Source organism: Solanum dulcamara, chromosome 4 (assembly GCF_947179165.1).
Source record: "Solanum dulcamara chromosome 4, daSolDulc1.2, whole genome shotgun sequence".
Lineage (NCBI taxonomy): Eukaryota > Viridiplantae > Streptophyta > Magnoliopsida > Solanales > Solanaceae > Solanum > Solanum dulcamara.
The window spans coordinates 34,192,017-34,217,528 of record NC_077240.1 but is presented as its reverse complement, the minus strand read 5'-3'; the positions used below and the strand labels follow the sequence as shown (position 1 = coordinate 34,217,528).

The window sequence follows — 25,512 nt, the reverse complement described above, 5'->3', positions numbered from 1 at the left end:
AGTCTAATTGCATGCTCTTATTATGTTAGAGCCTAATGCTAAGTCACAGGTACTATACATAATATAATTATGCTAATCTAGACCACAAGCTTCACGTTCTATACCTCTATAGAGAACCTCATCTCAAGAGTACTACTCTTTTCCATTACACTCAACCAAATCAAGAAGCACCTAATGTATCATGCATTCATCCATATGCGATCAATACCACATTCAATCCTAGTTCTATAACCATACCAATACACTTACTTGAAAACTTTACAAGAGGACATTACTAGCCTACTGCAATCACTAACATAATGACCACCACATATGCAAGCCTAACATTCTAACCACTTTATGGATTCTTTGAAGTCCACATCTCTTAAGAATTCTCATGACAATCTTAACATCTCTACATCATCAATTGTATTAACTTCTACCAAGAGGTACACCAAAATACTCTTGCCTATCTATTTCACACAACAAGATCCCATCTCGCTCTTTCTCTATATCTATAACATTAAATGGAATAAGCACACCACAACTATCATAATAAGAAACACTCACTCTTTCCCATCTTCCACCACTCATTTACTATCATCAACATCGCTATCAAGATTGAAAACAAAGAATCATTGGAAGGGCTTAGAGCGATGGATCATAAGCACGATTTATTTAAGAAATCTGATCTAAGAACATTCATAATGTAACATGATCTGACTAGCCTTTTAAGGCGTATCATGGGTTTATAAAACTGAGCATACTCCAAAACATGAAAGCATATATCATGTCCCATATAACATATGGCTGGAAATTCATAGATTCAAGGAATAAGATCGGGATCGCTGAAGGAAGTTACCACTTCTCACTTTAGAAACTGAGCATGAACATGAATCAATATGAAGTACATAGTTTTGGGCCACGGGAATGGCTCTCATACACATGGCAGGTGTAGGTTATCACCTCGATTAGAGTATAAGGAACGTAAGAGATGGAAAAACCTTAATGTCTCATCATAGTCAACTCATCACTTCTTAAAACTCAAGACCCACTTTGGTTTATTACCTCATCATCTCCCCCTTAGCTCGAAGGTCACTACTATGAGCTTGCGGACTAATTCTCTTTACTTAGGTATAAACACACTGCACCACATGATACAATATCACTATTTACAAGAACACACAAAATCTCCAGTTATACTATATCCAAAGATACCAAACTGCTACTAGGGCCTCATTCTAAGATACTTCTCTTAACTTCCTTTTATCTTTTAGGCATACTTCTATACTTGTTTTACTTATTAGCGAACACATCCACTTTCTCTAATTCTTATGATCTGACCTCTTCTCTTTAGCCAGCTAACACTCATCTTTTAGGTTCACATATTCCTAACTTAGTTGAATGAAACTTGAACTATAATAGTAGACTCATCATTATCTATATACAACTCCCTTCGACCCAATTCTTATGGATACTAATTAGAAAGAAAAACTCACCTCCAGCCTTATCCACATTAGAGGCTAAATAATACTAACTAGTCACCTAAAGCAACTCATAAAATTAGAGGCTCATACAACTTTATACTATCTCGGATACACATCTTAAGCCCCCTTCCCCCCTTTTTTTACTAAATGACATAGCCTCAATTCACTATTTACATCTGAGGATCACATACCCCCATTCATAACACACACTCCTTGCAAGTTAATATCTTAATATCTCGCTTACACTATGTCAAGCCTACTAAATAAAATCTTAAAACTAGCACTATCACACTCATAATGCTATCCCCTCTTTCTTCACACCACTTATATCAAATTCAAGCTTAGGACCTAGTATTAACATACACATCACACACTGCTCGCATACTATTCCAACTTACAACTACTAGGTGAAATTAAGAAATACTCTCCTACTAAGACCTCATGACAAGTAATTGATCCTCGTCTCACTGTCTGTCTAATTATAATTTATCACCTTGTCTCCTTTCATAACCCAAGTATTATTTACCCATTCATTACACCTCATTTCCTAGTTATATTCATATCCCTCTAAATAACATGGGGCTCTCTATTGAAAATCATAAGCCTAACTTGGATCTATCATCTCATGACTATTCCTCCCTTTCGTTTAAGACATATCCCAAGTCTTTACTAACACAAAGACACCTCAACATAAAACTCCTCTCTTGGTACAAGTATACTCTAACTCATTCTAATTAACAACTCTTTCTCTACCATCTATCATGAAAGCTACACGATGCTTACTACTCTTTGGTCAAAACAAAAGGGACTTAACTTATAACCCCATCACTTACCTTATAGATATATAACTCTAGTTACATGCGTCAATCAACCACCATTCTCACTATTTGGTTTCTACTCCTCTATCTTAATCTTTCTAGCTCTAGAATCATTCTACAAATCATAGCTTACCATGCCTCAAATCACATTCCATCAAATGGTGACACTAATTATTTAGATACATAACTTCTCTCTCAAGACAACATTTGAAGTAAGATTTCGAGAAAACAGTATGGGAATATATCTTGCTCTGGCTCAATACACGATTCATATGAATGAGGGTGTATTTTTTCAAATCAATAGACTTGTGCGCACAAATCGGCTCCTCTCAAAATTGATGCAGTGTCTTTAATCTCTGAATACTTTATCTGAAAGTAACTCATCAATAAGGATATGATCTTTACTTTTCCAACCACCTTGAGTATGAAGGGTAGTCGAATAGATCTGAGAACGGAAAATTTTGGATAAGTTTCTTACGGGACAACTCTATTCCACGATTTAGGATTTGAAAGAATGGAAATTTTTCTTAAATGTCTATAGTCCTTCATTTATAGAAGTGGGGCTCTCACAACCATAAATAAGATCCTACAAATACGGCTTCATATACATCCTAGGACACTTGAACTATGTGCTCTGATATCAAGTTTGTCATGCCACAAAAGGTTACCCTAAGCGTGGTCGGCACTCGAAGACCATTGCTGGCCCAAAGAGAACTAATTGGTCTGATCACTCGTTATACCACTCAGTGGAAGACTCGACTTAATAGAAAGTTAATTAAAGTAGGCAATTAAAAATATCTTCATCAATAGGTAAATAATAGATTTCAAATACTCAAAGTATAATGTACTCAATGTCATAAACTCAATAATGGAATTTTGTGTTAAAAATAGACTCAGAAGGAACCATTCTAACTCAACTTTGACTCTGTCTATGAAGCCTCTAACTCAATACTAAAAAGGTGCTAGGACAAGTCCAAGGCTACTTCAAATGACTATCAAAAGAATGACGAATGAAGGAAATAAAAATGAAGTCCTCCGAAAGCAAGGAGGTCTCACCAAACTAGAGAAGTAGATCCTCAATGATGCGCTTGTTGATGATCCCAAATACCTGTGTCTGCCTCATAAAATGATGCAGGCCAAATGACGTCAGTACATGGAATGTACGAGTATGTAATATAGCTGAAAGAAAACTTACTCACAGACATTCAACTCAACTCAAGGGACTCCCTCTGAAATTACTCATTTCAATAAAGCATGAAATAAAATAATACGATGCTTTAAATGATACACAATAATAAATGCAAATCAATATATAAAAAGATAATATTTTACTCTTAGAGAGTTTCTCTGACCGACAACCATCACTTATGAGCTAGTGATGGTACAACACTTAAGAACTGTCGTTGCCGCAACCGTCCAATACCTTGCCAGAATAAAGGACGCTCAAAATCATTTGATACACAATCAATCAAAGTCCATCATTTTGGGACTTGAGAGGCATGACCTCTATCCTATTCTGGCTTCGTAGTTTATGGGGTTCAAGTTGTTATTTACTCTTATCCAAATTGATGCTCAATACTTCTCCCAAAACACTCAATATGCTCATAAAACTCAAATCAATCAATATGATCAATTCAACTCATTAGTTTCATTGGACTCTCATCAAACTTAACTCGTCTCATTCATCAAACTATTTTATTTAAAATATGTTGTCGACTCATTCATAACTCCTCGTGACTTTATCTCAAATCAATTATTTATACTCAAAATTTCTCATGTTTAAAATAGTAGAAGTTTAAGAAAAAAAATTTGGACTCAATTCATTCTCAAATATATGTTTAAAAAGAAATGTGTATTAACACATCAACTCTTTCATGCTCAAAATGATAGTTATGGGACTCCACAAAACTCAACTCATTTAAATTCAATGTTCGTTCTCTTTCAAAACTCAATAAAATATTCTTAAACTCAGTTTAAAATCATAATTAGTTTAATGCCTGAGAACCATTCTCATCAACTCAAAATAAATGCATGTTAATATAATGATCATCAACTCAACTGGGGTTCATATGAATGAATTCATGAACAACAATCTCAAGAATTCAAGGTGTAGAAACAATAATAATCTCAATGCATAATTATATAGAACTCAATAAACAAGGAAATTACTCATTAGGAATACAAAAAACTAGGGCTAAAACTCAACTCAATTCTTTGACGATAGAATTTAGATGTAGGGCACGTGGATGAAATCAATCAAATGCTATGATTTTATCTTACATACCTAGAAATCGAAGGGACGATTGAGTCTTGAAGTAATGACTTGCAAACCCTTACCCTAGCTTTCTTTCTTCTCTTCAATTCTCTTCTCTCAATGTTCTAAGTGTTAAATGAGAGAAAATACCCTTAGGTTATTGATAAGGGACTAATTTGTCCCCAAACAACTTGGGTTAAGTTTGGAAAAGGTGGAGAAAAGTCTGGAATGCCCTTTATTAAAAAAAATCTAAAAAATGGGCTAAAGTGCACTGTTGGCGCTCCATGCCAGGGCCCAAACTATTGCAACGATAGTCTCTAGTAAAATGGTCATAACCTTTACTCCGAACTCGAAATGAGGCAAACTTTCACTGAAACTCAATCGATAAGGAAACTTTCACCTCGACTTTGTGCTAGAGGATCCTTATGAACTTAATTCATCTTCAAATTTATTTTCACACTAAAGAAGTAACCTCCACACATGCACACAACTATGAATCATCCGAGACAACTCCATACACATATGAAGGATGGCTCGGTCTTAGCTTAACAAAATTTCAGGGTGCTACACAAACCTTACATGCACTCATTCTTAATTTTGGCGTTCCAGACTCAATTGATTCTTTGAAATTCAAATTTGAGATCTCCTTGAACCGGAATTCATTAAGTCGCAACTAAACTAGTTTCAGCACTTGAAATACCCAAAATATCCTCGGGACCTCTAAAAATTACAACAAAGCCATTTCTAGCATTAGAATCACCCCCTGAAACCATTGGAATCATCTGAAATACAATTCGAGCCTCCGAACTCTCTTTGTTGACCAAAGTTAAACTTAGCTCTTCTAAAACTAACTTTCCAACTTGGTACCTCAATTTCACATATCAACCCCAAATCTAATTCCAATGATTCCCTTAGACCAATTTTCATATTTTGGAGCTGATGATACTAACGGAATCTCATTCTGAGACTCGTATCTCTGATTGGTATGGAAAACCACTTTTTAATAACTTAACCCTTAAAACTCAAAAACTTGCTCAATTCATAAGCCATTAAGATTTTAACACATTCAACTACACAAACTGATCAAATAACACTTGAGGGCACTAACAATAGGAGTAAAATGGTAATTTCACTCAAATTTCTAAAAATGACCCTCAAGATCATTACAGAAGGTTTGTATATTATTATATAACGAATGTACAATATTGTATAGCAGATTGTATTTTGGGCTAAAGATTTGTAATGTAAATTTTAGGCTATATTTTGCAACGTAAGTTAGCTAATTGTATATTTTAAAAATATTTAAAAGTACAATTGACTCAAATATATTGTCCAAATGGGCCAAGACTTTTAAACTTTACCAAATTTAGCCACTAACAACTTAATATCTCTTTTTTCTCTCTCTTCCCTACACACCCTAAACCCACACTTTCTCTCTCTCTCTCCTCCCGCACTTCATTCTTTACCCATCTTTGAAATTCTCAAGTGTGATTTTATTGCTACAGAAATTCGGTGATAGCTAAGTCGCTAACGGCTTCTCTGATGAAGGTGCTGATTTATTTACTTTACTTTTTTGGAGTGAAAGGAATGATCCTATACGTATAGATAATTGAGTAATTGGTAATGGACCTTTCTTTTGGAGAAATATACATGTTAATTCATTCCTTTACCTCTGATATTGGAGTTACTATGTAATACTATTGACATATTATTTGAAGTCAGAGGCAACCACTGTTAAAGCTCGAAACTTCAAAATTTAAAAATTAAATTTTAGAAAATAAGCTCTATTTCGAGTGGGTATTGTTGCAAAAAATCAATTTCATATTGAGGAGCCTAAATATGAAATTTTGGACGAAGTGATGTAGATTTCGAGGTGCTTTTGGATGAATATGATACTTGGATTCAAGGATGAAAATGAATCCATTTTTTATATAATAATATATAATTATATATCATTGTATATGGATGTATAAATACCTCTTATAATTTTGTATAATTTCTATTTCTACTATATAGAAGAGCTAAATCATGGACGACCAAGGGCATTCTACAAAATCAAATAAATATACAAGGGTATAATGGTAATTAGAAGTTCAAAATAGAATCTAGAACCATTGTTTATTTGTTTCTGAACGCAACAAAAACTTTAAGAACTCTGAATAACATCTTTCTCTTCACCTTCTCTTTATCTTCTCATTTGATTCTTCTCTAGGTATGACTTCCTTTCATCAACTTTTCAATATTTATGTATTCTTTTTTTAGTCTAATTTCTTCTTATTATTATTTTTCAAATTCTCTTCCTTTTTTCTTCATCAATATGTTTGTATTCTTTTTTTTAGTGTAATCTAAACTTTTAAGGTTAAATTGGAGGTATTTATCAGAAGCAATGGGTTTATTTTTGTTCTGGGTTCCTTTTCGCAGTACTACTCTTCATCTACCTAAGGTTGTGATTTTAGGTGAGTTTTTTTCTCAATTTTTGTCCTAATATTTATCTAATTTTGTCAAATTTCTCACTTTTATGGCTTATATCTACAAATGATGTCGTAATTACTCCAATTTCTTTACAAATTTAAAACTTCTATTTCTGTAGACTCAAATCAATCAAAGTATTTTATTCAGATCTGGAATAATCTTTAAAATCAATATTTAATTTAAATATACTTATTCTCAAACTTCTCTCTACGTGGAGAAATGTCAAACACAAGTACAAAAATCTCTCTCTAGAATTTCTATTTCTTCTTGTTCTTATTCTTCTCATCTCTTTTTCTTTAATTCAATGTACCAAATACGTGAATTTCTATAGTAGAGCCATGTCATGGACGACCAAGGGCTTTCTAGAAAATCAAAGAAATATACAAGGGTAAAATGGCAATTAGAAGTTCAAAATAGAATTCAGAACCATCGTTTACTTATTTCTGGACGCAACAAAAACTTTAAGAACTCTGAATAACATCCTTTCTCTTCACCTACTCTTTATCTTCTCATCCGATTCTTCTCTAGGTATGTCTTCCTTTCATCAACCTTTCATTATGTATGTATTCTTTTTTAGTCTAATTTCTCTTACTTATTTCTTCCTCAATATGTTGTATTCTTTCTTTTAGTGTAATCTTAACTTCTAGGGTTAGATTGGAGGTCTTTATCAGAAGCAATGGATTTATTTTTGTTCTGGGTTCCTTTTCGTAGTACTACTTTCAAAGCAAAGGTTCTTTAAGTTCTCTTCATCTACCTAAGGTTGCGATTTAAGATGAGTTTTTTTTCAATTTTTGTCCTAATATTCCTCTGATTTTTCACATTTCTCAATTTTATGGCTTATATCCACAGATGATGTCGTAATTACTCCAATTTCATTACAAATTTAAAACTTCTATTTCTGCTGACTCAAATCAGTTGAAGTATTTTATTCAGATCTGAAATAATCTTTAAAATCAATATTTTGTTTAATTGTACTTGTTCTCAAACTTCTCTCCACGTGGAGAAATATCAAACACAAGTACAAAAATATCTCGCTCTAGAAATTTCTATTTCTTCTTGTTCTCCTCCTCGCTTTTTGAATCCAAAACACCAAAATATATCCAAATAGTTATTCGCAATCAAATACAAAGCTAACAACACCAAAATCATGAAATTCGAGAAAGATGGTCAAAATGGCTCAAAAATCCAATTTTGAAAACAGGGTTTAAATTCAAAACATAAATTGGATGAAAATGATCCTCAAAGCATTAAAAACTCATTAACGAAGACCATTTTAAAAATAGAGTTCAAAACAGTTCACAATCACCCTTTTAAGAAATTGAAGTTCTTGAAGAAATTCCCCAATATTTGGGATTCAAAATCCTTAATTCGAAGTCAAAATCATGATATAATTATTGGGTAATGTAGATTTTAGGTTAAGAACACTTACCCAATAAAAAACCTCAAAAAAATCACTTCACAAATTGTCTAATCAAGTCCCCAAAGTCTGAAAATTGAGAAATGGCCTAAAACCCTAGCCAAAACCTCTCAGGTGTTGCTTAAGTGACATAGGAGTAGCTTTTGCGGAGGTCACTTTTGCGAACCCTGCTTAAGTGGCCCTCTTTGCTAAAGCGATAGGTACCTCGCTAAGGCGGACGTTGCACCAGATATCAGCATATCAACAATCCCCACTTTTCCAACTTTCAAATAGACCATCGAGATTCATCAAATTCCCGTACACACAAGACATAAATGCTACCATACTAATTTTGACATTTCAGACTCAATGGAACCATCGAAATTTAAATTTTAGGTCTCCTTGACCCAAAATCCAATAAGTCACAACCAAACTAACTCTATACTTCAAAAGGAAAAAAAGGTCATCGGAGCTTCTGAAACATACTCAAGAACTCTCCTTAGGACCAAAATTATCTTCCAAATCGAAAGGAGTCGTTGGAATTCCAATCCAAGCATCCAAACTCCAAATATTGACAAAAATCAACTATAAACTCGAAAGATTAATAATTTTCAACTTATGACCTCAAATCCATAATATAACCAAGAAACTGATTCCCATATTTTAGAGTTAATGAAATCGACATAATTCCATTTCGAGACTCAGAATTCCAAATGACACCGAATACCACTATTCCACAACTTAAGCTTTCACAACTTAAATCTTTCCAAAAATCTCAACTTATCACAAAATTTCACAAAACCGACATCGAATACTGATTACACATGACTCAAGGCAACTATCGACATGGATAAAATGGTTATTTTATAAAAAATAGCAAAAATGACCTTTAGGGTCATTACATCATCCACCACTAAAAATCATGTTTGTCCTCGAAAATAAAGTAAAAGAAAGAAGAATACTCAATATTACCAAGAGTCTGAGGCATAACCTTCAAGTTCGGTATTTGTGTCGCCAAGTGAACTTGTCCTTAGACCATATCATTAGAATCCACTATCAAACTGAACCTTCAAATCAAACTTTGACAGATATACCAATCAGGAGTAACTTTCAAGTCACAGAGTAACCCATGGACAAAATCTGAAATGAAATCCTCTAAACCACAGCATAACCATCAGGATAAATCTTTCATCACATAACCACAAGAGAATTATGAACCAATACTCACTAAAATCAGGGGTGAGCCTAAATCAACCACCAACAACTCATAACACACTCACCATTGCAAATTCTAGCAAAATTCCATTCTCACGGCCAAATCTTCCCATAAGCTTAAGTTATACAAATCTAATTCGTAGACATCGGGTACTCATCACAAGGGAACCAAATTTATTTGACCCAAAGAATGAAATGTTCATGTAACCATCTAGCGAGAGATACCCCCAATCTAACTGAACTAACCTCAAACAACACTATCAAAATTGCTTGATTAGTAGTTGTGATTGTAAACAACCCCTCAGAGCGGTAGCACTAGGCCTAATGAACCCTCATATTTAATTATACATAACCGGAACATAAAATCGACGATGAGGTGTATAATAAGACTGTCAGTCACTGCAAATATATATGGCAACTCTTCTAAAAGTTTCCATAAGCAATGTAACAGTTGTAAATTTTCCTAAAACCTTCAACGCCCCAAGGCAACACCAAATCTGCCATATCTGAACTGATCAAACCTGCACAAGCATCTTACCCTACTAAGAGGGCATGGATCGGTACATTTGATCCACTACTAGGAATCCATCCATGGAAATAAAAATATGCATGGGCAATAGATAGGAAATCATACACCAAAACCATGTCTGAAACAAAGTAGGTGGTCACATGAGAATATACAAAATCGAAGTCGCATAACACAAGATATTCCTCCATGGTCCATAACACACATTCCTAGCCATCTGACATCACACTCAACCATTCTGATCTCTTAACAATCATAGACATACTCAATTTATCAACTTCCACATACTCCTTATAGTACTCCACTGAAGTCAACACTCTCAATACACACCAAAACATCACAATCACACTAGCCAGTTACTTTCCATTTAAGCATTCTATGATAGGTACAGGTCCCACCTAATTGCTAATAATCCAAAGTTTGAATCTCATAATACTTTCCCATTGAGATAAAATTATTGAATCACGACTAATATCAATTCCACGCTATCCATCACTTAACCAGTTCCAACTACTATTCAAACCATCAAATACCTCATGCCAAAACTTAGAGAAATTCTTGATCACCCCAATAATTTTGTATACTATGGGCATATAACCTCTATTTACCACCACGTATCTATGTAATACATTATAAAAGTCTGGGTGGTCCCATCAATAGAGTTATCAACCCAAATCAAAATCATCAATAACTATATAGATCTATAAGTCTTTCCGATGGTGCATTCATGAGTTCCCTATCATAATTTGAACAATTCGACCCAACTCAAAAACGCAGAACCCCTCATGCATCCCTGTTTATCACCAACACTAATACCAGGTGTTCAGAAAGGTAGTTGATGACACATCATACATCCATGTTGAACTAGTTCACATTGTATTTTCATATCTAGACTTAAAAGCAAAAACAATCCACACAATTCTCATCCTCGAACTAAGGATCTACACATGATGTCTTATTCCTTCAAATTTATTAACTTGTATCCATCGCGCAAGACTCTTGTTTTTTCTATGACTCATTTATCATTATTATTCCTAGGCCAAACATCAACAACATATTCCCTTTTACTTTAAATCAAACTTTTCAAATGAAAACTTTATCAAACTCTTTTACAATTAAAAGTAATAAACTCAACAACTCAGACCACACACCAGTCCTTCCAATTTCTCCACAATCAACACAATCAATAAATTCTTATCCTGCCAATTCATACCTTGACAAAATCAACCACCGCAAATGTAGACTGACAATGCAAAATCTAAATTTTGACTCAAACCATGTAAACCCATCAACTTATCAATTGACATTAGCCTATATGTTAAAATATTTATGCCATCACATAACTTAGTTGATCATCAAACACTTATACGCCGATTTTACCATGTACCTTATTGGGAACCCAAAATGTGTCAGTCATCAAACTCAAAACCACTATAGAACTTACCATAATACTAGAGCCGAATGTCCGTAGAGTCTCTCTTGAAGCATTCTCAACTCGATTGATGAACACCAAATACTATTCCCATAACAAGAACAAGACAGACGAAGCCACGTGTATCTGAATCTTGACTCATCAACTCCCGAAAGATAAATCATTGTAATTTACAATACAAAATAAATATTTTTTCTCTCGCATCCTTCCAAGGGTCAAATTACATCCCAATAAATTTTATAAGTTGAAATTCTTTTGATTTTATTCGAGCATTCTCCAACACATCATACACTCTCTTTATGTAACTATGCTACCTGAGAAGTAGTACAAAATGATAACCTTATGTACCCGCAAATCATATTTACCATATTGTGTCTCTCTAGCCAAAAGCTCGTATCATATAGATGTATCCTAATCATAAAACACTCCAAACTCGTATTACTATGTTCAATAACCATGCCATCATCTCGAAGTTAGCCCTATCATCCAGATGATACCTTAAACCCAATTATACTAACCAAATCTAAAGGACCAACTCAATTTTAATCTTACTTCCTCACTAACATCCCCAACTACTTTCACACAAGTATATTTGTTGGAACTTTCCTTACCCATAGCTTATTATTTTAATACCACTCTACTCCTTTTGTCCTATCATGAAGTCATCAATCCCTAATATAATCATGCCAACCCTAGTGTTATCTCTTGCCAAAGAGATGAGATAGGATCAATACACTTTATCCACTACTATAACTTTCCTTATAAATAATGCTTAAATCAAGCATTCATAGTAACGACCACTTGATTTCTCAATTGAGAATGCAACATCAAACCTCATTACCCGAGTAGGTAAAACTGTTGACAACTCCTTAGATGTTTCCACTTTCATATATCACTAGTACCTCACCGTGAGCATATATTAGATCCACCATTTTACCACATCATATCCATTTAGAAGATCGTACTCAAATAGACTGCACATTTATACCCATTAAGTAGCTTCAAAACATTACCAAAATATTCTAGTTTCCAGCCGAAAGCGATATGCACCATTCCATAAGCCAGTTCGATAGCAGAAGGAACATAGCCTATAACCCTAACCAAAAAAACACAAGTACCATTGTAGCAATCGTATTATGACTCTTTTAGATATACACTCACTCTATAAAACCATAGTAGAAGTTCTTATCTCGATTGGCACCACATCATCCTCATCATTTATTACACAATCCATTCTTTTTATGGTAGACTTCACGAGTTGTAGTCTCCAAGGTCACAGTGCTCACAAAATAGTCATTCCCCCCCAGTTATACCATTCTCCATTGTCAAACTGCTTCAGATATCATATAACCCACATGAGTGCTACACTACTATATAACTAACCAGACATGATGCAATATTTATGAAGTATTTCAACCATCATTCATCTTTCAATACCATATCCTAAAAATATATCACTAAACCACAACCTTACTCACCATTTCGAATCACAGAGCATTTCAAGTTTGACTAGACATCTTTTCCATCAATATACAACTTTTGCCTCAATATCATATTCAACACTAAAACCAAATGATGACATCTCAAATGTACACACGTAGGAACTAGCACGATCCATCACTATAAGTGAGAAGATAGAGTGAAGCAATAGAAATTAGATCGGAACAAGGACACACGATAGAGAATAAAGAAGTGAATATCTTTTTTAACAGTCTTCATAGCCTCTCAAAAATAAGTGCATATGTCTCCGTACCTATCCTCGAGACTTTACTTAGACTTGGATTTTACACGTGAGACCTCTGAACTTGGGGCTTTGATAACATTTTATCACAATCCAAATACGCGTGTGATGTCACTTGCCCTTTCTCTAAGGATAAGTCAGCCTAAAATCCCATGACAACAGAAATAATGTTGAAGTAAGGAGATAAAAAGACATAAATATAAGCAGAAGTCTTTCAATCCAAAATAACCTCCAAAACATAGTTGTCATATGTACAAGCCTCTGGTAAAATAGAACTGGAAAATAAGTACAAGTCTCGATGCATTTGCTTCTCAAATAGAACAAAGCATAAGTAAAAGGGACAAGGGAGATTGTAGGACGTCAACAACTACCTCTCAAACCACTTTGAAACCTTGAAGGATAGAATAGAACTCACACACAGTCAGGGCTCAGAACCTACACAGGTGTAGAAGCAAGGAATATGTATGAAATAACACGGTACTCAGTAAGTTAACTAACGAAACTAGGTAAATCTAATAGACACTAGAACCTCTTTCATCCCAACCAGACCTCCTTAACTACAAACCTATAAAGAAATCAACCCAATCTACTCTACACAGTTCATATGGCACTTATATCCACAACAGCTCTATAATATCATCGAATAAGTCATATCAGATCCAAAGAGATCAATCACAGAAAACACAAAGGGTATATACAAAACTTCATGATGAAAGATAAGATGCAATGTGATGTCACATAGAATGATGCATACCTATCCTAATAATACACATCTGCTATATAACAGACTGGAACCTATGAGGGCCGTACAAGGACCATTTATCCACCACAGACGTGTGGATTGATCCCATCTCTCTCAAAAATAACTCTGCCATAGACGTGTGGCTCGATCCCTATTTCCTCTCAATAGATTATTTCACCACAGATGTGTGACCCGATCCCTATTTTCTCTCAATAGATAATTCTGCCACGGACGTGTGGTTTGGTCCCTATTTCTTCTCATCATCACAATATAAGAACAGTCTTGGTGCAAGAAAACAGGTACAAATACTTAGTGAGAGAAACACAATGAGAGGAATACATTGAGAAGAATGCAATGAGGGAAATATCACATTCTCGATCATAATATCAACAGTATATAAACATCAACAAGTACATCATTCATTTCAATATAAGTCATCAAGTCTCTATTTCACACTATCAATATTATATCAATATTAACAATTACATAATTCACATTCTTATAAGTCATCAAGTCTCTATTTCATTATCCATTTTATCACAACTAGGATTAATCCATGCGCAATTATATCCTGGTCAATTTCCATAATCAACAATGAGAAAATGATAAATTCATCAATTTCATCATTACATTTAGGCCATCATAGAATTTCATCAAGTTCATGACAAGTTCAAGTCAAGGAGTTCAAATTTTTGTTCAGCATCATAGCACACATAGTCCTTTTATTATCCTAATCTTTTATTAGGCACAATATCACGATCCGATCTAGGGCCTAGTCGTAACATGGTGATTGAAATCCTGAAGGCTCCAACTAAGAATCTTGATGTATTGTAAGCATAAATAAGGTAAAGTAAAGCGAAATAACATAGGAATGAGCCTAAACCATGAATCATAAAGTATAGGAGTTCGACAACGTAGACTCTACATCATTTGTCCAACAAATGCCTCTATTAAACAAGAAGGACGGGGGCTAAGACATGTCCCTAGCTCACCCTCAATATGAATATAATGAAAGTCTTTGAAATGAAACAAATTCATAACTCACCTTCGATAGATGAGGACTCACCAATCTTCGCTGGATGGGAAATCTACTAGCCACGTGTGGAAGGAATGTGATCCTCAACTCCTACATTATGAGACAATGTAGGAAACAAATATATGTTAGTATGTTTGAATGCACTAAGTATGTGGGCATACCATTTTTATAGGATGCAATGATCAAATATCATATATGATGAAAGAGGATAAGTAAGTCATAAGGAAAAACCATAGTGATCAAAGTATTTAAAGACATAGTTGAAATCATAAAAGAACATAAGGAGAGTATACATATGTGGGATAGGAACCATAACCAAAAATAAAACCATGAGAGCTATAACATGAAATTTCAATGTCTCCCCATATAACTAAAAGAGGGGAATCTACTTTTCAAGGTAGACTCTATCCTGCTAGGCGGGTCATGTACATACGCTATATGTGGATCCACTAGCTAGGCCATAAAGGCAAATCCTACGGTGGCACATAGTTATGAGACAAGAGACTTTATATAAGGACCCCATAGGTCGAGCCCCCACCTCAAGTCATCATTTGGTGCTAAGTCAAATTCTACGGAATACATAACATAGTAATCATACTTAACATATAATCATAAACGTGTTCATAAGTTCCATAAATTCATAGAATGGCTCATTTTCATATCATACTTGCAATGTGAGTATAAGACTTTCAACACCGCAATATCATACTTACATAATTCATGTCATTAGGTTCTTAGGTCACCAATTAAGGATCCTAAGTCAACTCTCACCATAACTTGCATGAAATTTATATCGTGATCATAATTGAAATTCATAATCATAGTTCATACTTGAATTTAGGGTAAAACTTGAATACATAGTCACTTCGATTGAAATCATAAAATACTTGAAAACCATTGAACTTCATAATCATAATTTGTGTAAATCAGCATTGGAAATAAATTCATGTATGGGCATTCATAATTCAACTTGAAATCATGCAATTAATGTAAAATCATACTTAAAACAATCATTAATAATAATTAAAAATGAAATTGAAAAGCCCAATGCAATTCATCAAAACTAAGGGTAGAAAACCAATGAAATTAAGAGATCTTTGAGTAGAACCTTGAGACTCCATGGGTAAAAAGGAACTTATGGATAAATCCCTACATACTTTGATGAAATCACTAAAAAATTGAAGAGGAGCCTTGATAAACTTGAAACCCTAGCTTGAAATTGTAGGAGGAACTTGAGAGAATTTTGACAGTCTTGCCTTAGAAAATTTTAGGAGAATGAATAGAATAGGAGGGAATTTGAAGGATTGGGTATTTATAAGCTTTGAACTTGACCATAAAAGTGTCTAGGTTCATTAAACCGAACTTGAGAAAAGACAATATTGCCCTTCATTAAACTCAGATTTTTGCACCTGTGACTTGGTCCCTATGACTCGTCTTCAAGTCTACGAGTTGTAGTCTTGACTCGTCTTGCAAGGTAGGATAAAACCCTGAGATTTTGAGTCTTTGAAGTTATTTCTACGAGTCATCTTTACGACTTGTCAAAAAGGGTTACGGGGTCGTAGACCCTAGTTGTTGACACCCAATTTTGACCATTCACAATGCAAATTAGCTATCGAGTCTCTTTGAATTCGAACATTTTGAAATAATTAGTTTTTATAAAAAATAAAAATATTTTCATGTTATTCTTAACCATTTTTATCTTTTTTAAAAAAAATAAAATAATTTAGTGTAATATACATATTTCTATATTACTATATCTTTGATTAATATTTATTTGGTTATTCGAAAATCACCTCAAAAGATTTCATATTTTACTAAATACAATGTTGGTTAGGTTAGTTTAATTATAGTTTGCATTTTTGAAATTTTTAGTTTTTTCTAAAAAAAAAAATCTCTAATCTCCCACATCGAAAATCCTTGAGGGATTTGGGGTTTTTAAAGCCTATATAAAAGCTCATATTCTTGATAAGAAGAGAGGAAGGTGTGAGAGATTTTTTTAGCCACCCCAAAGTTAGAAATTTTCTTAACTTGGCTAGGATTTTTGGACTCTTGTCCCCAGCCTAAAAGTTATGAAAATTTTTAGCTTTCAATCTATATATTTTTTCAAGGAAAATAGGAGATTGAAGTCAAAATTTAGGCTAAGAACAGTGTTCTTATAACGTCGAACCCACGAAAGTTCGAGTCTAAATTTTTAATCTTTTATTTTATCTTTTTTGTAGATTGGAGTTCCATCAAGCTCTTGGATGGTGGTGAATGCCTTCCGCTCATCATCTTCAATCTCGCGGCTCGAAAAGAGGTAAAATCTTTTCTCAGCTTTATTTTATTTCATGTTTTATATTTAGTTTATTCATAGTCTTTTTTTTAGTTAGTATATATTAAGAATAATTAGATTAATGATATAAATTTGTTATAGTTAGCATGTGTTAAGATTAATTAGCTAGCATATGTTAGGATTAATTCATGAAAGCGCTTAGTTTTGTTCATTATTTTTTAAGTAGTTTTCCTTGACAATATAGATTTTCATGTTTTTAATTTTTTCTTTTAACATGATTTAGATAATAAAATATGCTTAAAGTTGTTATTTAATTAGAAATTTCATGGCCTAATTGATTTAATTCTTTCTTTAAAATTAAGTTAGTTAGCATGTTGTTAGTCACTTCTAGGATGCCCATCAATTTGATACCTTAACATATCATGATATATTCCTTTGTTTAGTTTAAAATGAGTAGATGCTTCTGTAATTTTATTTTGATGCATGTGATACAATTCGAGTTCATCTTTGGACTCCATCCTTGCATATTGTTGAGTTTTGAGTCTCCCATCATCTTGCTCAAATTGTTGAAAAGTTGATACATAAAAAGAAAGGTAATATTCATGATTTAAATATTGATATTGGGCTGTATACATGGAATACATGCGGAAAATAATATTATATACAGTGTATATACAGTCTTATATACAGTGATATACAGTAATATACAGTTGATACAGGGAACAAACACTGTATATAGTGTATATACAGTCTTATATACAATGATATACAGTGATATATAAAAGATGCAGGGAACAAACACGGTATACAATGTATAATAGTGATATATAGTGATATACAACATATACAGGGAACAAACATGTGGCATACGGTGTGTATATAGTTTGATATATAGAAATAATATTGTATACACTATATATAGTATATATACAGTCCGATATATAGTGTATATACAGCTGCGATATACTGTGGAATTGTGCTTAAGGCCCAAAAACGCAGAAGGCCCAATAGCTTAGTCCAAGCGTACAGAAACTAAGTGTCGGGTCATATTTTCATGTGTTATTTATTGTATTTATATTGATTTGGGTTGTAATAATTTATTTACTAATGTTATTTATGTTTGCTTAGATATTAAATTTAATTTGTTTTAACTTAATTAGATTCTCCTAAAGATAAACCAATTCTTGTTAATATTACGCTTTAAATGATTTTCTACCTTTACTTAGTTATTTGGTAAACTTTTTACCCTTTTTTTTATATACATGTATATTATTTTTAATGTTTAAGTTTGATCATTTTTTCTAAAAAATAATTTTAAAGTCTTTGTTTTCTTTCAAATTAACACATTTTTCCAAAGTTAGTCAAATAATTTTTAAATCATCGGAAAACCGCATGTTAGCGGCTATTTTAAGTGCTAAAACCTTCTTAAAATAGTAATATGAACCTCGTACCCTTTTCTCTAAATTTTTAAGACTTAAATCTGTTAGGGTCTTTTAAATTAAGTTTTCTTAATTTCTTTAAAAAATTAAGTGGCGACTCCTCTTTTACTAAAATTAATTTTTTCTTATAAAGATGAAATTAATTTTACACTTTGTCCATTTTTCGACATAACACTAGTCATTCTGCAGGTCTGAAAAACCTGCAGAAATTGAGCCTCTGATCTTTCTTATAAGTCATTTCTACGATCGTACAGGTGTCTACAAGTCGTCGTCTTTACTCGTGGACCCTTCATCATCTTCAACTTCTCTTCTACACCTAGTACCCTCCTTACAAGTCACTTCTATGACTCGTAAGAGTACACACGACTCGTAGGTCAAGTCATACACTTGTGGTTATTCCTTTTTAAGAATTTTTCTCTTGTTCCAACTTTTCAATTTTCGGGTTCTTATATACAATCCACATATTTATCATCCCAAACCTTATTCCCATTTCACTCCAACACTTATACGAAAGCAAGTTCAAGTAATCTACAAGATTTACGGGATTTTAAAAGTTCACTTGCCTTAATCAAAACTCAGTAAATCACTAAGTTGAGACTTCCCTTTTTGAATCAAATATGAAACACCAAAATCTATCCAAATAGTGATTCACAATCAAAATACAAAGCTAACAACACCAAAATCATGAAATTTGGAAAAAGGGTCAAAATGGCTCAAAAATCATTCTAAAAATGGGGTGTAAATTTGAAAAAAATTGTATAAAATTGATCCTCAAAGCATTAGGAACTCTGTCACGACCCAAGCCTAGGGCCTAGACGTGACATGGCGAATAAGGAATCCGAAAGTACCTCAAACAAGCCTCTTAGCATTCTTTTAGCCTTTCATAGGTAATGATGATAAATAAAATAAGCGGAAATCATAATAATAAATCTTCAACTTACATATGTCCAACAATACCTCTAATTATTAGATTTAACGGGGCTAAGACAAGTCCCTAGCTCACCCTTAATCATGATAGAAGAAATACCATAGTAAAATATCTCAACATATCATAAGCTAGAAATATAAAGGAGTATTGTTCCCGGAACATGGGAACTCACCAAAAGTAGTCTTCAAACGAAGTCTCAACTAGCCACGTGGAGGAGAACGAGGAGGAGCACCGATCCCTACATGGTGATATCATGTAGGCAAAAGAGTATGCGTTAGTACTTTGAATGTACTAAGTATGTAAGGATGCATGAACATTGAGGAAACATTATAACATTTATGTAATATGGAACATAATGTAATACATGCATAATAAATCATATGGATATCTTTTAAAACATTCATTTTGTGGGAAATTAACCATAACCGACATTTAAGAACATGTGAGCTATTACATGGAATCCAACATAACCCCCTACGTTGGTCGGGGAGACTACTTGCCAGGTAGAACTCCGTCAACTTCATTCATTTCTTTAACTTTAACTTTAAGGGCTATTTATGGATCCATTAGCCTAAGCCTACAAGGTCTCCTATGTTGGCACATAGTTAATGAGACAAGGGGTTGCTACTAGGATTCCCTTACCGAATCCCACCTCAATACCTCATTCGGTGCTAAGTCAATCCCACGAAATAGTTTAATACTTCAAAATATTCATAGCATATAACTTGAGAATTCAAACATCATATTCGGTAGAATAGCTCATTAAAACATTTGATAATTCAAATATGCAAGAATTGTCCTTATTGCATAAAGAATTCATCATTCATATCATTTCATCATTCTTTCATTTCATAAGACTCCCTTTTTGATCATAGATATTGCTTTCATAAACATTTATTTGGAGTCAAAGCTTTCAAGTCAAACTTTATTAAAAATATAGTAAAACTAGGTGGGTTCAAATCACTTCAACTTGCAAATATGTATGTAAATAAATATACATAAATACTTTGAAATCCATTAATTAAAAATCATGCTTTAAACAACCCACCATGAATTTCAAGAACCTTTAAATAGATAATTAGAGGGTTTACTTGTAAATCATCAATTCATACATATGAAATTATGTTGCATCAAAATAGAGCAATAATCATTAGTTTAACCATGATTCATACTATTAAGTAAAAATAAGAATTAACATAAGAAAATATTACTTAAAATCAAGATATTTAATTGAAAAAGTTTTTGGACTACATGGGTGGAAGAACCCATGGATAAATACACACATAACTTAGAGTATAGCTTAAAGAAAATAAATATAATTTATCATATAATCAAAATAATTTAGGCATGAGAGTGGAAGGAATACTCTCATTAAAGCCTTACATACCTGGAATCCGAAGCTTTAGTCGGAATCGAAAGACTTAATGAATACTTTTGAGTCCTAGCTTTTCTCCTCGCCGGAACGTTTTGTGTACTACCCGGAGTATATGAATCACCGGAATAATATTTCTTCACTACTAATAACTAAAACTATATTTGAGAATGAGTAAAGAAGTGTATAGAGAGAAGACTTGCTTGAGAAAGCTTGATGAATAAAATGAGGAAATAAGGTGGGTATTTATAGGTGGGAAAGAGGGACCTAACAATAAATAAAATAATTATAAAGAAAAATCTGAAAATTTAATAGAATATATTGATGTCATGGATGATGTTAAATGGAGGACAATTTATGTCATGAGTGATGTCAAATGTATCTAGATCTTTCCATGGTAGGTGAGATGAGTTCTTTTTAACAAAATACTCTTTTTCGGAGTTGCGTTTGAATAAGATAAATTATTTATTAGGATTTGGTGTCTTCATAAGAATTGTAGATATAGAAGTCTAGTTTTATATCGTTCAAGAATCAACCAAGTTGGATAAAACTACAGTGAGATATGATTTTTCTTCTATAAACACTCCTTTCCATCACAACATTCTGTCTTACAACAATTAATTTATTTGACCTGCTTAACCTTCGAAACATAAAATATGGTCTTCACAAAAGTTGTAGGTAATGATCTTGTGGTTACTCAGAAATTTGAATCACCCAATTTGGACAACTTTTAAAAGTTATGCCCAAAATATAGACGTTGTATCATTTTTAGGCGAGAATTGAAACATCGTAGACAACGTTTTTAGGGGATGTTACAAATTCATTAGCAAAAACCATTTTAAAATGGAGTTCAAAATAGTCCACAATCAACTTTTTAAGAAATTTGAATTTCTTGAAGAAATTCCTCAAAATTTATGATTCAAAATCCTTAATTCGAAGTCAAAATCATGATAAAATGGATGGATAATGTAAATTTTAGGTTAAGAACACTTACCCAATCAAATATCCTTAAAACATCACTTCAAAAATCGCCTAATCGAGTCACCAAAGTTTGAAAATGGAAAAATGGCCTAAAACTCCAGCCAAAACCTCTCAGGAGTCACTTAAGCGATACAGGGGTCACTTTTGCAACCCTGGTTCGCTTCCGCGAACCCCGCTTAAGTGGCCATGTTCGCTAAAGCGATGGGTACCTCGCTAAAGTGGAGGTCGATTTCACGACCCTACCTTCGCTAAAGCGAACTCTACACCTGATACACTATATTAACAATCCCCACTTTTTCAACTTTCGAATAGCCCCTCAAAATTTGTTCAGAATCCCGTACACATAAACCATATATGTTACCATACTAATTTAGACGTTACGGAATTAATGGAACCGTCAGAATTTGAATTCGGGGTCTCTTTGACCCAGAATCCAACCAATCGCAATCAAACTATCTCGATACTTCAAAAGACCAAAATGCCTTCAAAGCTTTCGAAAAATACACAAAAACTCTCCCTCCACCCAAAATCATCCCCCTACTCCAACGAGCCATCAGAATTTCTATCCGAGCAACCAAACTCCGAATGTTGACCAAAGTCAACTCTAAACTCAAAAACTCAATAATTCCCAACTTAGGACCTCAAATCCACGATATAACCCCGAAACTGATTCCGTAAAGTCTCCAAGACCAAATTCCACATTCTAGAGTTGATGGAATTGGCATGATTTTATTTCGAGACTCGAAACTCCAAATGACACCGAATACCACTATTCCATAACTTAAGCTTTCAAAACTCAAATCTTTCCAAAAATCTCAACTTATCATAGAATTTCACAAAATCGACATCAAATACTGACCAAACATGAGTCAGGCACAACTATTGAAGGGGGTAAAATGGCCATTTTGTAAAAATTATCAAAAACGATCTTCAGGGTCATTACACACCACCATTAGTATTATCAATTACTTACCTCAACCAACTTCATCATCATAACAACCACTACTATCACTCTCTACCATTATCATCACGACAGTCACTACAACATCAACCACCTCCGGCATTACAACTATCACCACTATTACTAGCCACTAACACCAACCGCTAGCACTACCACTACAAACCAACCATCAGTAGCAAGAATAAATGTTCTATTTTTTTATCAAATAATAATTATTTTTTCTAATATTCAATTACTTTTTTATTTGAATCGTATGTTTAGAAATAAACAAATTATGGACATTCAAATATTGAAAGCAAACATTCTTAATCATTTAGTGTTCACATTTAGAAAGAATATCTTAATCATTCAAATTCAAACATTTTAATCATAACGAAAACAAACGAGACCCTACCCTCCTTTTCAAATGGATCCGGGTCTCAAAATCAAACATAATTTAAATTACTACAACAAAGTAGTTTAATTAAGAAGCTAGCTAGGAGTATAGTAGGGAAGAAATTGAAGATCACTATTTAGTTTTGTTTTTAACAATTAGGAGGAGAAGTGAGATTGCATTTAGTAGGAAGAGCCAAGGCAAGTTCAGGATCAATCCCAAGAGAGGGCAATAAGAATGAATTCCTATAAGAACACAAGCACTGCAAGTCTGCACCTGACAAGGCTTCACAGCAAGAAGCAGATGGATCCACTGGATTTGGTTGTGTTACTGATGGCTTACACGCTGTCAAACCATCGTCGTTCATGTTACAAATACTCAATCCACTAGCAAATTCTACTAGAAGTAGTAGTCCTAGAACCACCATACCCAAAACTTCCACTTTGCTTCCTTTCATGGGCATGTGTTCTGGCTTTCTTACTCAGCACCCAAGTAGAGTTTGTGTGGAGTTTGCAAGTTAAATTCTTGAATTTATAAGCTGAGGACCCAAAGAGATTTTGATAGACTGAGGGGGCAAATTAAACATAAAACAACAATTATAGCTACGCCCAACTGGCAACTCTAATCACGTTAGAGTAGTACGTAGTGAGGGGCGAATTTATGTGCTAAGGGTCACGGAACCGTGGTCGTCCAACTATATATATTTGATATATTACTTGTATAATTCTTATAGAACATATGCTTAAAGTGATGAGATGGTTTACATCATGTTTTGTGGTACAAATCTAGCCAACAACACAGTTTGCTCATTAATTTTATTTTTGTATAAAAAAGATAAGACCTAGCCAACATTACAATTCACCTATTAATTAATTTATTTTTTTGTAAAAAATGGTCAGTGGGCTCCCATGAAAATTTTTATTTATAAAAATTCATGTCGGGATATATTATATCTTTTTCACAGAAATTATTTTTTGACTTATTTAATTATCATTATTTGAGTTTCTTATTCTTATTTAATTTTTTTCTTTATTCTTTATCGTAAAATTAAGAGAAATAAAAAAAATGTGAATCGAAAAAGAGAAAAAAGTAAGAAAAAAATTTTACATAGTTTTTTTTTGCTGCTATATTGTAGTTTAAATATGTTTTCCTTCTATATTGTAATTTAATTTTTGTATCTATAAAAATAGTTGGGGCAGTTATAGTAAATTTTTACAATAAAATTAGTGAAAAAAATTAAATTTGACCATCAAAACAATAAATTCAAATTATCCGTTAAATCAAAAAAGCCTAGAAAAAAAACATATGAGAAAGATCAAATATATTCCTACATTGATTATTTTCATTAATATTATTTTTTGCACTTACGTGAGATGAAGAAGAATATATGTGATCCATATGTATAACAATAGGAGTATATATAAGTCACTTTCATAACGAGAAATATATTAATTCTAAATGACAAAGTTGAGGGGTATATCATGCCTTTTTTCTGTAATTTCACATGTTATCTTTAAAGTAATGGTATACCCATATTCTTGAAATTTTGCATTCGCCTCTTGTGCCTAGTATATATGAATTCTCACTTTTCATGTCCTTATATATGGTCTTAACATATATACAACTCCTTAAATTTATCAATAATTATTTTCATTTAGATATTCGAATTATATTTTATTTTAATTGAGCACTTGAATGCATGATAAAGTGTTTTTATTACACTTTCAATTCAAATTTTTAAGGAAAAAAATGTGTGTGTTCTCAAGTGTACGTGATAAGAAAGTAAGTTCTGGATTGTATGGAACAAAGTATTTTCCCGTCAATAACTCTCATATTCAAAAATAAAAATAACGGAGATGAGAATGTTAGGTGGATATGTGATAAAATTAGGAATGAAGATAGGATGAGGTAGGTGAGGCAGGCCCAACAAGTATTTGACGAAGGCGATAAGACATGACATGATGCATCTTGAGCTTACCGAGGTTAGGATATGACCTTAGATAAGAGAGTTTATAGGTCGTGAATTAGGATATGAAGTTAGCTAGAGTGTTGTTTCGCTTTCTTGTGAAATAGGCTTGGTGGTCAAAC

The 25,512-nt window shown here is 33.2% G+C and overlaps 1 protein-coding gene across 1 annotated transcript; it reads right to left on the bottom strand.

The window, feature by feature from the left end:
- Window positions 1-23,376: 23,376 nt before the first annotated feature.
- Window positions 23,377-24,073, bottom strand: LOC129884966 (putative lipid-transfer protein DIR1). The gene has a single exon (XM_055959223.1). It carries the CDS (start codon window positions 23,885-23,887, stop codon window positions 23,576-23,578), a length of 312 nt encoding a protein of 103 aa, XP_055815198.1. The 5' UTR covers window positions 23,888-24,073; the 3' UTR covers window positions 23,377-23,575.
- Between the last annotated feature and the right edge of the window lie 1,439 nt (window positions 24,074-25,512).